Consider the following 15581-nt stretch of genomic DNA (forward strand, 5'->3'; position numbering starts at 1 on the left):
CCACCAATGGTGGGGCAGAGAGCTTCACTCCAAGAGCCCCTTTCTCAATGAGGTCACCCCACGTGGAAAGTTCCATTTTCAGGATGCACGTGTCAGCTTCTACTCAAAGTCAGAACTCTTTTCAAGTTAATTGGGTTCATTATCCTTTTTTTTTTTTCTTCCTAGGTGAGGGCAGTCTTATCAGTGGCATGATAATGTTGGAAATATAGGTCATGATATTACTTTCCTTGATCCACGGGGCGCAGTTCCGTTCTGCTTTGGGCAAAATCGCCTCAGTATGTAGAATACTTGGGTAGTTGACACATTTTTTTAAACAATCAGGTTTTTGGAGCTGTTTTGTACTTGAACTCTTCTGTATGGTAGCTCCTGAGAGAGCAGCTAAAGTAAAAACTGTGCTTGGCTTCCACGCCATAGCCTCTTCCGTGCATCTCACCAGCTAATCTACTAAGCAAATAAATGTTGGCGTTTACTGCCCCTGCACGGAAAGTATTTTATTTGGCTCCCGACATTCTAACATAAATTCAACTTAGTGATGAAACATCGTGCTTGCTAAACAGCTAACGAATTAGAGGGTAAGTGATATAAATATTTCTTGGCCTTTCAATATCGGGTCTGAACCGAATTAAGCTTCTGCCCATTGAAGCAAATTATTTTAATGATCCTGAATTTGGGATAAGAGAGGATTTTGTGGATAACAGGGTTATAAAACATGTCATGTGCACTAAGATCATGGCTGTAATGTTTTTATTCCCCGTTATTGGTTTTCCGATCTTGTAGATGCTGAGGCCTCTGCTCTTCGCGATGAATGTCCCTGTTGCCCCAGAGAGGCTGAAAGGGGAGGCCTGACCATTCCCATCGCTTAATGAACAAACATTTATCAAGGGCTTATCATACGCCGGATGCTCCTCGCCCACACCAGGCATTTCTCTGCAGTGCCGGGTCCAGTACCGTATTTATTTTAGTCTCAATAAAAAAGATCCGATCCATGTTGTAAACTCTTCTTATTTAATGAATATGTGAAATCTATCTGGTCCCTAGATGTTCTTCACGGAGCAGCGTATCTACTCAAAGGTGACGTGGACGGGTTGAGAGCGGGGGCTGTGGGGTTTGGCGGCTGGAGTTCCATCCAGTTTTACTAGTCGCTGGCTGTGAGCTCACTGAATGTGCCCGTTTCTGTCCCCTCCAAGGCTGTGGTGACACCTCATCCACCCGCAGAGCCTTTGTGAGACGTGGCTGAGATTCACATGCTTGAGAGCTACAGGCACACAGTGGGGCGGCGGGGGGGTGGGGTGGGGTGGGGGAGAGGAGGTTGAGGATGGAGGGGATGGGGCTCAATAAGTCTTGGGGCCCAGCCTGTGATTCCTTAGTGACACACGCTGCGCAAGGGGTGGAACGCGTCCTGTTAGAGGGGAAGGTGGTGGCGGGAAGTTGGGTAGGTTCATCAGGACAGCTAGAAACTCAACTCAGAGGGCTTGACAGAACAAAACACCCATCACAAATCATCAAACGAGGCGCTCGAGAATGCCCGTGATGCGGAACAGTGCTGATCAGGAGAACCAACATGGATGGAGCTGTGTCCGGTCCTTGCCCAGGCCAGCCCTGCACACACCACGGTGCTGGGCAAATGCCCTTTGCACGGATGAATGAATGAATGAATGAATGCAGGACTTCTGGGTAAATAAGACCAAAAAAACCAGGTCAAGTCTAAGACTTATGACTTCGCATCGATACCCGCTTGCACGTTCTGTAAGTAAAAAACATGATTAAAGTTCTAGGCAATGATTTCATTGGTAAGAGTCTGCAAAGCGCGCTGCGGGGACCGTGCACGTTAAAACGGACACCGCTAACTGGGGGGAGGTACGTACGTTCAGCAGATCAGTATCTCAGGAAATGAAGAACAAGGGGAGAGGAACGATGGTTGCCCAAATTCTGCTTAAGATACCAAACATCCTTTTTCGGTCCCCTTTACTCTGATTTCAGGACTTGAGTCAGTCAGGGTTTTCAGTGTATGTGCTAAGTGCCTGCTGTGTGTCGGGGCCCATGGCTGGAGCTGGGGGTACGGGCGTGAACAGAGTCCCAGCTTTCCAGGGTTTCCTCTCCCACGGACGGACGGGGGAGACAGGGCTGTGACGCAGCCACGACATGTGTTTTCACAGGCCGAAGGAGACAGACAGCACATTGTTGTGATCCCTCCCTTCCTCACAATGAGAATTTGTTGCAACTCTTTGGCAAACTACTAAAATGCTTAGAAGCATAGCTTCCGGCACGCTGTCGTCTGCTGCACAAACAACAGATTTCAGACGCTCTTCTTAAAAATAAAGAATCTCTACAATGACAACACTGTCAACAACATAACTAGAACAATAATGTCCTTTGTAGTTGAGAAAATAGACTATAAATAAATTTCTGAAAATACGCCTAACTGGTGAGAAGAACCTGCTCCAGGGGACAGGGGTGGTGCAGGTGTCACACCTGGGCAGAGGTGACGAGCTCTGTGGAACAAGAAGCAACCAGAGAACTGGGCTTTAGATTCCTGTGGCAACCCTGGGGGACAGTCACCCGCCGTGTCTACTTCTAAATGAAAAACGGGATGTTCTCGGTCCCGCCCTCAGGATGTGGTTTCGGGGAAATATTTGAGGAAAAATCATCCCAAACGTCTTTCACTAATGGAAAATGTTCTGCAGATGCTGAATGAATATATACATTTTTTAGAACTGGAGACTGGTGCATGAATTTGAGTAGATTTGCCTAATGTTTGTAAACATTACTTAATGAAGCTCATCACAGATGGCGAAAGCATCATTCTAGAAGCTGTAGTCATTTCAACGGAACGTGATCCTCAGGCGAACCCCAACACGCTCAGAGTGCAATGCAGATGTGTGACGCTGGCCTGCGGGGCCCTACGGGACCAGCCAGCTGCTTCTCTGGCTCATCCTGTAGCTCCTGCCTCCCCCGTCACTCACCGCTTCTGTCCTACACATTCCCCAGGGGCTGTCCTTCCTGTCCCCCTGCCGGGCAGGCCTCTCCTGGCTGTGACCCAGATCCGGACCAGGCCTCCCCCTCCCTCAGTGGAGGACTTCCCAAAGGACTCAGCCCGAAGTGGGTCCCACCAGTGAGCCCACACCCCTGCTGTCTCCCCATAGCGTCCTTCTGCCCTATTTTTCCCTAGTACGTGTTATAAATGAACAACGCATTAGGTCCTCGTTTGACGTCTAACTTCCTCCACTGGAACAAAACGAATGTCTTTTGCATCTTATGACATAACCCCGTCACCGAGCACTGGGCCACGTGGAAAGTTAACATTTTGGCAAATCACTCTGAGTCCGGATGAACAAACTCTTAAAGCTCCCTGACCTGCTTACAACGCTACAGCCACGGGAGGCAGGGACACACCTCTCCCGTGCGCCTCCTCCTGCCCCTCACTCCTCACCAGTTAGACTTTCTGCTTGTGACTCAGATTCACGTCTCTGTTGTTACTTTCAATGTCATCGAGTCAACGTTCCCATTATTCTGGGGCCGATCATGCGGTCGGAGGTCCCCAGTGTTCTGGCTTCATGGCCTCCTCTCCCATCTCGACTGGTCGCCACTAGGCTGTGTGCATTTCTCCGCCCGCTATAATGGAAAGGGAAGTGGAAACGCACACGGAACTGCTGTGCCGCGAGCACGGCAAGCTGGAGGGACCCTGCCCTGCTGTACCAAGAGCACGGCGCAGACGACGCAGGACTCACGCGGAGGGAGCCTCCCCGCCAGCAGGCTCCTGACCGCCAGCGTCGGAATCACCCGGGGTGTCCGTTCCGATGCAGGGGGTGGGGGCTCGGGAGTGGAGCCCTGTGACGGGCACAGGGGCTCTGGGTGATTCTGCCGCACGCCGAAGCCTGGGAGCCACTCCCTGAGGCCTGTGTCCTCCGCCTCTGTCTTCTTCTCCTGCTGAAGTCTCCACTGACTTGCACGTTGACTGCGACAAGAAAGGCAGAAGTCCAGGACCCACGGATCTAAGTCCCCCGGGAGCGATAACATCGCCCTGGTTTAACTGTGACAGGTGGCTCAGAAAGCCACTGGTGTGGTCCCCAGGTGGCCAGAAGCAGGAGCAGGCGGATTACGATGGAAAAGCCAGCCCTGGGGAGGACGTGAGACCCTGAAGCAACTGTTAAGAGCAAGGTGCTCGCTCACACACGCCCCTTGGCAGAGCTAGTTCTCACTCACGTCCAACTGGTGTTCAGGACGTACTGACGTCATCAAAGGAGGGAGGAGGGAAGGGTCGGCAGAAGGGAGAAATAAGGCTTCTTTGGCGTGTTCTCGAAAACGAGTTTTCCAGGGAATCTCAGGAACTGTCAAAACTGTTTTCCTGCTTATCGCAATGTTAGTTAGGAATCGACCAGTTTGCTTCATGAAGCTCATGCAAATGCCTTCCGAGTGAGAAATTATGAAAATAGCTGTTAACGTTATTTTTCTAATTATAACACTTGAAGTAAATTTTTGCAGATAGTTAGAGATCTAAAAGCTAGACATCAAAGCTTCCAAAAAAGATAATAATTGGGATATCAATTTCTCAGCCTTTAAAGAGATTTAGGAACAATTTTAATTATGAAGGAACAAGACTATCTAATTAATAAGCTCTAGATACCTATTAGGGGGTTTAATTTCATCACGGAAATTAATTTCCATATATTAGAGATGCAAATATTAATAACGAAACCAAACACAATCCCCAGATTAGCCAGAGCTCTCTTTTTATCAAACGGCGTGCTCAAGACGAAAGCATCAGCGCCGAGGACAGACAGGTCGCCCAGGGTCTTGTTTACAGAGCACGTTATGTGGACAGCGTTGGGCTGTTTATCTAACTGTTTGAGACTCAGTTTCCTCAGCTGTGAAGAGGGAGCTTCGGAATCTAACACATGAGTCAGCACCTCACAGGGCTATGACCAAGAGGGTGGCCAGCACGCCATCTTTCTACCTTGGGCCTGGCACAGAGTAGGTACGTCTTTTCCTGTGTCGTTTAAGTACAAAAAATGAACTCGACTTGATATTTCTAGCACTTTCATCATAAGCAAACTCATACCAAGTCATTGGCTCCACCTGACATGATTTTAAGAGCAGTTTAGACCGAAGAACAAAGCTCTAGTCAGGGACAGAGCAGGTAATGTCCCGTCAGCATCACCTCACCCACGCAGCTTAAGTGCTGCGGGACCACTCACTCGTTCCTGGCCGAGCGTCCGAGACGTCCACCAAGGGCCCGGTGGCCTGCGACACCGACTGGTAATGGACCGTGTGCGTCACCGTCAGGGACTTCTGCTTAGCTGCCTCTCCAAAGTCAGCGTCCGTCAACAGGACCGTGGAGCGATCATCTGCAGGACAACAGGGACACACAGAGCCACACGCATTTATCCCCTATTAAATGACACTCTGGCCTTCTGTCTCCTAAGTACCTGGATTATCCTTGTTGGCAACAATAACAACATCATCTAAAGCAACAAAAACAGCTAAAAATTCAAGTGTTGTCTTAGAATGGGTCTAGAATGTTAGAAACAGAAGTTATCCTTGCGGGTTAGCTTTGGAGCGTGAATGAGAGAGACCCACCGCAGAGAAGGGTCACTCCTCTCCCTGGGCCTCGGTCTCTTCATCAAGGGGACATCGATGTGGAAGGCTTGTTGCTGCAGCTGCCCGTTTCACAGAGTTTGGGATTTATGTGCTGGGAGCCATCTGAAATGAGCTGTCTGAGCATGGGAAGAGGCCATGGCGGTGGTCTAGCCTGGGCCGGCTCTCACACTGAACCTGGCAAGCGTCTGGGGGTCGGGGGTGCAGGGAAGACAAGAGAAAGGCTTACGGAGTCCCCCGTTTGAAAGGGTTTGAGGTGCGTTCCTTTTCTTCCCGCCTCTTCTGAGCTCTAATTACTCCAGAGCATCCTTCAATTGACTTCTCAAAATGACTCACTTGTCAGATTTCCCAAGTCCTACTGGCGTAGGCACTTGAAGGTTTGAGAAGCAGGAGCCTGGGTTCAGGTGAACTGGGAGCGTGGTCTCAAGATTTTCATTACTTCGTTGTGATATTTCTCACCCTTTCTTAAGAGCTTTTTCACTTCAAAGGAAACTGCGGTTAGGCTATCTAGATTTTTCATACATTTTCCAGCACTGCAGCCTGCGATGGTGTCCCTCCGAGGTGATGGGCCAGCAGGGCCACCCTGCAGCGTGCCTTGACACAGAACGGTGCTGGAAAAGTCATCAACAATACAGCTAGACTTCTGTGCCCAAAAAAGGCTCTGAACAGAACGAACCTCACCAAATCCAATTACTCAGGCTCTGGCAGGAAAGGAAAGCCTCTTGAAGTAAGAATAAAATTTCTTGGCAGAGGAGGAGAGGGCAGGCTGCCAAGATGTCTGCCGGTGTCCCATCATGTGGCCCAGAGGAGGCTGGGGCTGCGGCCAGGGAAGGGCTGTGCGTGGGGCGCTGGCCCCGCAGCCTTCACGTGCCCCGCAAACAGGGTGGCATTTTTGCGACTTTCTTCCAGCTGGACCTGGCAGCAGAGGCTCGGTGTCTACATTTGTTTTTCATTAGCAATACCCACGTGCTGTGGTTCTCACCAGGTAGTTAGGAATATTAGTCAGGAATCGACCAGGTTGTCTGCGGGGCCAGTTTACAAACTCTTAATGGGGAATTTCAGGTGCCTGTCAGTGGGCGGGGTCCACCGTTCATTCTGGGGAGACACTAACGGCTCTCTCACCCTGGACCCTCGCAGTCGCAGCCCAGGGTGGCCTAAAGCATCACATTTCTATTTCCCCAATAATGAGCAAATGCCATTGACCCACTGTCAGGCATCACCCGGGGGTACGTGACTCTTGGTGGTGACAGATGATCCTGCGAGGAATGTAATGCGTCGCTGGCCAAGGGTCGTCATGATGTGCAGGAATGACGAGCAGCTCCTTCTCTGGTTTGGGCCGGTGCCAACTGGGAGGCAGTGGCTTCCAGGACCCACCCAGGCATCCATCTTAACCGCCGCAGGTAGAATTAATAACAGCTAGAGAGGAACACCTAGCAAGTATTGTAACTAGAGTGTGAGATCGAAAAAACTATGTTTTGGTGTTTCAAAAGAAATTTTAGTTTTAGTGCCCAATCTATTTACAAGAGAGATTCCAGATACACCAATGAAAAGATTATCAAAAACACAACATGGTGCCTTGTCCTGATGTGGGCAAGCTGATACCGCCTTGTGTATTTCAGGATAAGGAGCGACTCCTCATACACCATGGCAGCATTCAAGCGAAGGTGGTTGGTCAAAAGCCACATTGGACTTGCCCAGCCTCCTCTACGTGCTGGTACTCCAGGAGCAAGCTGGAATCCAGCCAGGGAAGCCCAGGCCTTAGAATTTATGAGCCATTAGATCAAGATGTCTCTGCTCTTGCGGGGCGGGGGCAAAGAGCAATGGAGATGTTCTGCCAACCCGGCCATTTACCACTGCCTTGCTGCCAGGAGGTACCGAGGTAAGTGCCAGGAGCTGGGTAGTTTTAGCCAAGCCACAGGAAAGGGTTGCTCTGGGACTGACTGGCAGCAAACACTTTCCAGAATAAACAAAGAGCGAAGTTTGAAAAGAGGCAGCCTTGGCAACCTGCCGCAGAGTCTGTTCCCATGGAAACGGAACAGCTCGGTGATTCTTCCACGGTGAGGGATTCTGGGACGCAGCCTGCTGATATGGAAGCAGGTGACTGGTGGAGAGGGGCAAGTAGGTGGCTGGCGGGGGCCTGCTCCTGGCCTTCCACGTGACCCCTCAAGCTGTGTAACCTGTCTACCTCCCAGTCACTTAGTGGTATCGCTTTCCTGCACTGGTTGGGAGGGTTCAATTAAATAATGCCCCTAAAATGCTCATACGGGCACGTGACATTTGGAGAACTCTCAGTAAATGCGAGCTATCCTTCTGATCATTACCGCATGGAAATGTGAAGTCTCTGATTCTAGAATAAACAGAATGATCTAGGCAGGCAGTGCGGGACGGTGGACTGCAATGGGAAGAGGCCAGGGAGCGTCAGGACGCCTGGTTCTGGGCAAACAAGTCTCCAAAGCTTTTTGGGTGTCGGTTTTGCAATCGTGGAATACGAGGCCTGGGCGACCCCCAAAGCACTGGGAAGCATCTTCCAGAATGTGTACGGGGTGCTAGGGGGTGGAGAAAAGAGGTTCTGTGCAGAGACGTTTGTTTGTTAGGCGTTAAGCAGAGTTTGAACGTTCCCTTTAACTCAGGCCTTACTGGAGCGAAGGAAAGCACGGGCTGCGTTTCTGAGACAGGGCTTTGGCGTGTGGCCCTTCTGGATCTATGTGATCACAGGTGTTCGTTCCACAGAGCGGCACCAACAGGCTCTCTGGGAAAGGCCCGAAGTGGATCCGAGCTGGGGACCGCCTACCCCGGGTGACCTTCAAGGTGTGCATAAGCTGCTTTGCCTCCACATTTGCCGGTACTCACCATTCCCCTCAGTAACAGTTCTCTGCCTTCTAACGGCTTTGCTCACGTGGCCTTAGAGACGGTCTCACGTCTACCGTCCCCCACGCACTAGTGTTTGGGCTGGGAGGACACGGCCGTAGCAGCCACGCTGCGTAAAGTCGCGAATCGGCACCTTACCGATGGTCTCCATTGTGTCTCTTTCTTCAATCAGAAGCTGAGCCCTGGGTATGTCGATGTGCATTCTTAGGGTTTGCTGTTGCTTGCTCAAGGTATCGGAAGTCCGGGTGTTCTTACTGGGAATAGAAAGGGGGAGTATTAACGAGCGCGGTTCAGCATCATTACATCACCCCATGGGTGCTTGCGAACCAACCTAGCGATGTGAATGTCTCGTGGGGAGTGGGGGAAGAAGCAGCACGTGATAGAATTTTTCCTTCATGCAAATGGTACTTATTCGTATTAAATTTCAGCGGTCAGTTGTGAGGTTCAGAAAATATAAATTGTCAATAGAGATTGGTTCTACATCTGTCAATAGAACCTTGGGAATTTTCCATTTCTTGTGTAAAAGTGAAACCAGACGAGGGGTTTTGAAAGCAACGACACTTTCGTTTGTGAGCTGTGAGCTGCTCCGGCGACAGCAGGAGGGAGCATGGCACAGCTGGGGTCTGGACGGGGTTTCACTAATGGATCTGCGGTTAGAGCTGGTGCGGTTTTATTTCTGTTCTCGTAACAAATCATGAACCTTGTTAACTTCCCTGACATTAGTTCAGTGTTCCCAACTGATACTGCATTTTAGAGTAGAAAAAAGGCAATTACTATAAGAATTTTATCTCAAAATTTGTGTACCAGAAAATTACTCTTAGAGTGAGCTGTCTGCTAATTGTAACTGAAAATAGGTAATAACATGGCATGGTACAATCAAATTCAGTTACAGCCTGCTGTAAAAAAGAAAAAAAATTCACACGTCACACACACACATACACACACACGCACACACACACACAAAGTTCATAAAGGCTTTAATCAGCAACCCACATTAGAATAGGTGTTCGGTCTTTATAGAATTGTAAGGATTGGGCAGACTTTTAAAAGAATGTTTACTGAAAACACCCTCTAAGAAGCAGCCATCATTCAGATAATTCGGTCAATGAGATAAGCCACGGCATCCACGAATCCAGCTCAATAACTGGCAAGATCTGTTTTGAGAAAGATTTCTGGAGCCTAGTACCCTCCACAATAATTTATCGCCGTGCTAGTGGAGAATAAAGGGGTACCATCCTGCATCTCAAATGCTTTTTGCTTTAAGCGAGCACTCACCAGGAGGCCCAGATCTTTTTTGTCCCTGAGAACTCATCCACTCTTAATTTTTTTCAATAACAGTTGACGTTCAATGTTATTTTATATTAGTTTCAGATGTACAGCATAGTGGTTAGACGTTTACATAATTTACGAAGTGATGCCCCCAGTAAGCTAGCACTCACCTGGCCTTCTAGAACCACGTGGCTGAAGGAACGTTAATATTCTGAAAGTCAAGTTCACTCCAGAGCCTTTCGAACGTGAGCACGGGGAAGTACGTGTTAATATTCTGAGTATTACATAATGACCCTTTGTTCACTTGAGTGCGAACAGAAGTCCATGAAAATGACAGCTTCTGCGAGGTGCAACGTCGCTACCTAGGCCTTGACCTTGAACCAGATATCCTACTCCACGGCTGAGTAACTGGGTTATGTAGCCAGATCATGCTAATGATGCAGAGCCCAGATTCAAACGTTTTGGCCTGAATTTTTCACACGGTCTGTATACTCTTAAAATAATTTAGCAATGCTCTCCACTTTACTTGTGTTTTGTTTTTTTAACAGCAAAGATTCAAATACTTGCATAAAATGACGAGCATGTTGGTGACTCGGGGGCTGCGGTTACGACGTGCTTAGACAAGCTCCATTTCCACAGAAACATATGGGAACTGCTCCTCTGTGAATATCTGAACGATGTGTTCAGAAACTTCACTGGGGACTTGAGCTTGTCCTTGCGCCAAAAATAGAAGTGTGAGCTGGTCCCTTCCGCTCGCCATGAATAGTTATGAGGCGGTCGGCGGCTGCCCTGTCAACCAGCAACAACCCCGAGTGTGGGGTACACTTCGCCGCGAGGGGCTCACCGCCAGGCTGACACAGGAAGCCCGCTACGTGACTGCCGCGTGTGACTGCTAGTGCCACAGAGACTCAGAATACGATTACCCTTCGCGGACGAGAACAGTCAAAGCTGGAGGCAAGTCTCCCTCCCAGGGCTGCTCCTGCGAAGGCGCGCAGTGGGGAGCCGAGGCCACGGCCCGCAGCCCCGGGGTTCGCTCTGGCTGTTCCTCCCTCCCTTTGCGCTTGCTGGCCCCGGGGCTTCGAGCGTACCCCCAAGCCCGGCCCCGCCCCAGCACCTGAGTGGCTGGCTCCTCCCTATCTTTTCAATGGAGCCGGGTTGGACTCGTCTGGAAACTTCTTCCTCTCCCCACTCTCAACTTGGTCCCCTCAGCCCTGAACACTCCCTGGCACACGTTTAATTGACTTATATGTCATCTGTCCCCCACTGGAACATAAGCTCCCCGAGGGACGTTTCATCTGTTCTATTCCCTAGAACTCAGGACTGTAAGTGGTCAAGTCGGTGCCCAGGAAATACTCGTTGGGGGCGCACGCTGTGAGCTCCACGACAGGCGCCAGGGGCTCTGCTTCGGGGCAGTGACATTCTTACTCTTCGGTCCCGGCCACACTGTTTCTTTGTTTTAATCTTTGCTGCCATATTTTATAATCAATCGTTATGTAAAGGCTGAGTCTCCAAAATTAAAACAACTGGTCATTAAAACAGCAGCCAACTCTCAAGAAAAAAAAAAAAATTGAAGAATCCTCATTTGTGAATGTTTTCACTGTGGAAATAAAACTGCATCTTTTATATGATGTAAAATCATGCTAAATATACTAGCTATTATTGAAACATCACCTTCCATTACACCTGCCACCTGGTTTTCTGACTAAAATGGCAGAGCCGACGTTGGCTCACAGTGACTGGTGTTTCCGGGCTTAGCTAACAAATGACTTGCAGTTGCTACAAACAACTCTTCCTTAAAGTCTTCCTATTTCCTTAAGTTTCATGGAGAAAAAGACTAATGACTATGACTGCCCATTGTTCCCCACCCAGATACGACACGCAGCATTCGTAAGTATGAGATAACTAAGGCTACGAGGACCCTCTCTCGTTCCTTAGCTGGGTGGGGACTTTTTATATCACATTCACGTCTGTGGCCGCTTCTGTGCCATGATGGCAGGGCGGAGGAGGTGGGGCTCAGACTGTGGCCCACAGAGACAGGGACGCTCGCCACCCGGCTCTGTCCTGGGAAACGTCCGCCAACCCCCGGTCTGTATTATGAGGGGCATCGCTGGACCCTTCTTTCCCAAAGTGGGAGTGCTAACACCTCAAGGAGCACACGGCTGAAAACCGGGGAGAGTGACAGTCCTTGCCACACAGGCTTAATGGGAGGATTAAACCTACGTAAGAATTTAGACCTCACGTGGAGTGCATAGTACAAATTAGTATTATTATTATTATACAATCATTTGGATATAAGAAAGATTGCCAAGACTTTTATTTATATTTACTTTTTAATCTAAAAAAATTAAGCTTGGCTAACATCTACTATGTTGGTACTTATGTTCATATATAAACTTTATATATAGATTAATTTCTCATAGTTTACCACTTCTAATAGCTAACCATTTATTGAACACTTAGGACGTGTCGGTGAGTGTTCTGAGACCTTTACAGGAATTAACTCATTTTATCATAAACATCGAAAAAGCTAAACTAACTTAGATCGCTCGGCACGCTCTTTCTCTAGCTAAACTAATTCCAGCTCTGGGTCAGGGCCTTCCACGCTTACAATGAGCTCTTACTGATACTGGTGCGCAGACGCTAATCGCGTGCTGGCTAGCACCTTCCAGCACGCCAGCCTGGCCTCTAGAAGGCTGGTATTTTTTAAAACCGTTCTCGCTTAATTACGTAAACAGGAAATCCTTCCTATCCGGGCACGGGGCGAAGTCTCTCTCCTTCCCCTCCTCTGGGGTGACTGGCTTGCGGGAAATGGGAGTGTTCCCAGCAGCGTGCCGCTCTGGGATAGGAGACGGCCCCGCGTCAGGGATCCCTGGAGGGCCCCTGGTCACCTGTGCTTGTCCTGCAGTTGCATCTGCCTGTCAGGCCCTGGGACAGCCAGTGTCACTGAAACACGCAGAGACGTCTTCGTGGAGCGCGGCTGGAAAAGACGTGCTCCCTTGACCGCCATCACAGAATGGTAAAGCCAGGCGCCGTTTCCGATTATTGTTTCGAGATGAGCAGAGTTGGACACAGAAAGGGGGAATGACATACCCGAGGTCCGCACACCAGCTGGTGGTGGCGTCAGGCCCAGAACGCAGGCCTGTGGTTCTATGTTCTCGCAGAAGCAGCCAGCAAACGCACGGCCTCCTCTGTGCCAGTGGGAACGACTCGCCCAGACTGCCCAGGCCACACGCAAAATGTCGTTGGTCCTAAACCCACCTGGTGGGTGGCAAGGTCTGTTGCTGCTTAGCCTGTTAACCTGGGAGACTCAGATCGAACTGACCCTTCGTGATTAAAAGCGTTACTGACTTCTAAACTAATCCCATTAAAAAAACCCACCTATCTGAGGAGCTTGGAAATTCCCCTCCTTTCGATCACTTTCACCCTTTGGAGGAAAACTCCCTCAACTACCTAAATTGGGAGTAATTACTAGTTTTAATTCCTAATTTCGTGGAGGCAACTGTCAGCTGGGAATACTTTTATTAATTCCTGTGCAAACCCACAGGTGGTCTTTCAACCACAGTAATTGCCCTATTAACGGAGAAGATGCTTTCTAATGTCTTGCTTGGGGCTAATGAGAACGGGGAAGGATGCATTCTAGGACATCGGAGAAGCTAACGCCAACTCGGCCGACTAAACAACCCTTGGACGCGACAGAGAACGCACGCTCTGGTGTCACGGGTTTGGGGCTGGGAATTACTGCTGTTTGGGGGTGAATGGAGGACGTGGCCAGAAGCTCTCTGGGGCAGTGAGGGTGGGGGCAGGATCCGGGCTGGGTACAAATCCATGAATGGACTGGGGATGGTGATGGGGCCCTGCCGTGCTGAGCACAAGTCTCGGCCCCGTCTAAAGGGGGCACGTCAGCCATCAGCGGTAGGCCAGGCCCACCATGGACAGAGCATTTCCAAGGGAAACCGGAAAGCCAAAAGCTTCTGTGACATCTCTCGATTTCTGAATGTCATTAATTAAGTCCTATTTTTAAGTCTACATTAGAAAATTTATTTTATTAGGCAGATAGGTTATTATAAATCAAATGTGGCTTTGTTTTCTCCAGATGTTTTGTGCTATTCGCTTGACACAAGCGCACATGCACCTGTCTGGATGCTTCCACGCGACCAGAGATGTGGCCTAACACTTGCTTAGCAAACAAGGACAGACTTTCACAGGCGCATAGGCTCAAGGCAGTTCATGCCAATTTTCACAATCTTCTCCCGTGATGTGATTAGATACCCATCAGGAAGAAGATATTTCGCAGGCCATGTGCATCTCTGAGTTCTCCTGTGAGCTCCAGATTCCTGCTGTCAACCACCTGGCAGTTTCACTGGATGCTTAAAAAGCGTCCTGAATCCAGCATGACCCATACAGGTCTTTTCGTTCTGATCAGTATCCCCCGCTCCCCTGCCCTGCAAAGGAAAGAAAAACGTCCAAAGCCTGTGCATCTAGTTTCCTAATGCTGGCAAGTGGCACCAATAATCCATGGATTGCTCACATCAACTATTCGGATACTTGATTCCTCCAGAGCCTTTAGCCACAATTCACACTGTTTTAAAATACACTATGACCAAGGTGTCTGTGGGAAATGTCATCCGTGGGCCAATGGTTGTGGACCTCTGCCTTAGGTGTTCAAGGATACTGGTCATATGAGACGTGGGCTCACTTTGAACACCCCCAAAGTACTAATTTTATATGTACAGAGAAGGAGGTTAAAAGCAGCTGTGGCGAGGTGGGGTGGAGAGTGGGAAGGGACCCACACTCTGTCATCTGTCTTTCCTACATCAGGTATCTTAAAAAGGCAAGAGATCTAGTTCACCCACAGGGTCCCTGACATTTCTCATCTGGTTCTAGACTCTGATGATCTTTCTCCACTTCTGGTTTAATCACTGCAATATGAAAAGCTTCACTTGCAAATATTGGAGTGTCCTCTGCTTGTGAACATTTACTTACTCAAGTAGCCCTAGTCATTTGTGTGCTCAGCAAGGACGAGTGGGGCTAGTGCAGTGCTGGGGACTGCGACCACGCTGGTGCCAGGCTGTGGCTCCAACGCCAGACGGCGGCCGGGTTACCCACAGCAGCCGGAGCTGGTGAGCACTCTGCCAGAGGGTGACGACGGTGCCAGGGGCGCTGAGGGCAGGGAGAATCTCTCTGATCAGCCCGCTGCCTTGGAAGAGCCAGGACACAGTTTTCCTTCTGTGGTTTTCTTGGCACTGAGCTGTGAGGGAGAGGGCTCAACCTCAAAGGTGGCACATGTGGGTGGGGGCAACACCAAAGCTGCTCACTTATCATGTGCCTTCCCCACCCTCCCCCTCTCCCCAGTTTAATGGGAAACATTCTATCGGCTGAGCCCAGTCAACAAGAAAACTACCTATGCTCACAGATGCAGAGAATGGACTGATGGTCGCCAGAGGGGAGGGGGTTGGGGGCTGGGTGCAAAGGGGAGGAGATTAAGAAGTACACATTGGCAGTTACAAAACAGTCGTGGGATGCGGAGTACAGCATAGGGAATGTAGTTGATAATACCGTAATAACTGTGTGGTGTCAGATCGGTATTAGACTAACTGAGGGGTATCGCGTCATAAATTATATAAATGTCTAACAAGTATGCTGTACACTTGAAAATTATATAATACTGAATATCAACTCTAATTGAAAAAATAAATAAAATACCTATGGCATGTAAAAAGTATATTATTTGCTACGCATATATCCAACTAGGTATTACGTAGATATTTTCGCATGTAGAATGGAAATTATATGTCAAAAAGAATACATGTTATCAGTTTCAGACTGTCATTTAAAAAAATCATTAAGGC

The 15581-nt window shown here is 49.2% G+C and overlaps 1 protein-coding gene across 1 annotated transcript in view; it reads right to left on the reverse strand.

Annotated features, from left to right (window-relative positions):
* The window catches only part of DSCAM (DS cell adhesion molecule), a 590499-nt gene that overhangs the window by 20400 nt on the left and 554518 nt on the right, over positions 1-15581 (reverse strand). The window contains exons 29-30 of the mRNA XM_039857643.1: positions 8602-8717; positions 5196-5345 (exon numbers count right to left, since the gene is read on the reverse strand). Coding sequence (XP_039713577.1) covers positions 5196-5345; positions 8602-8717 — 266 coding nt within the window. The remainder of the gene's footprint in view (positions 1-5195; positions 5346-8601; positions 8718-15581) is intronic.

This window comes from Pteropus medius, unplaced genomic scaffold, assembly GCF_902729225.1.
Source record: "Pteropus medius unplaced genomic scaffold, Ma_sr-lr_union100, whole genome shotgun sequence".
Lineage (NCBI taxonomy): Eukaryota > Metazoa > Chordata > Mammalia > Chiroptera > Pteropodidae > Pteropus > Pteropus medius.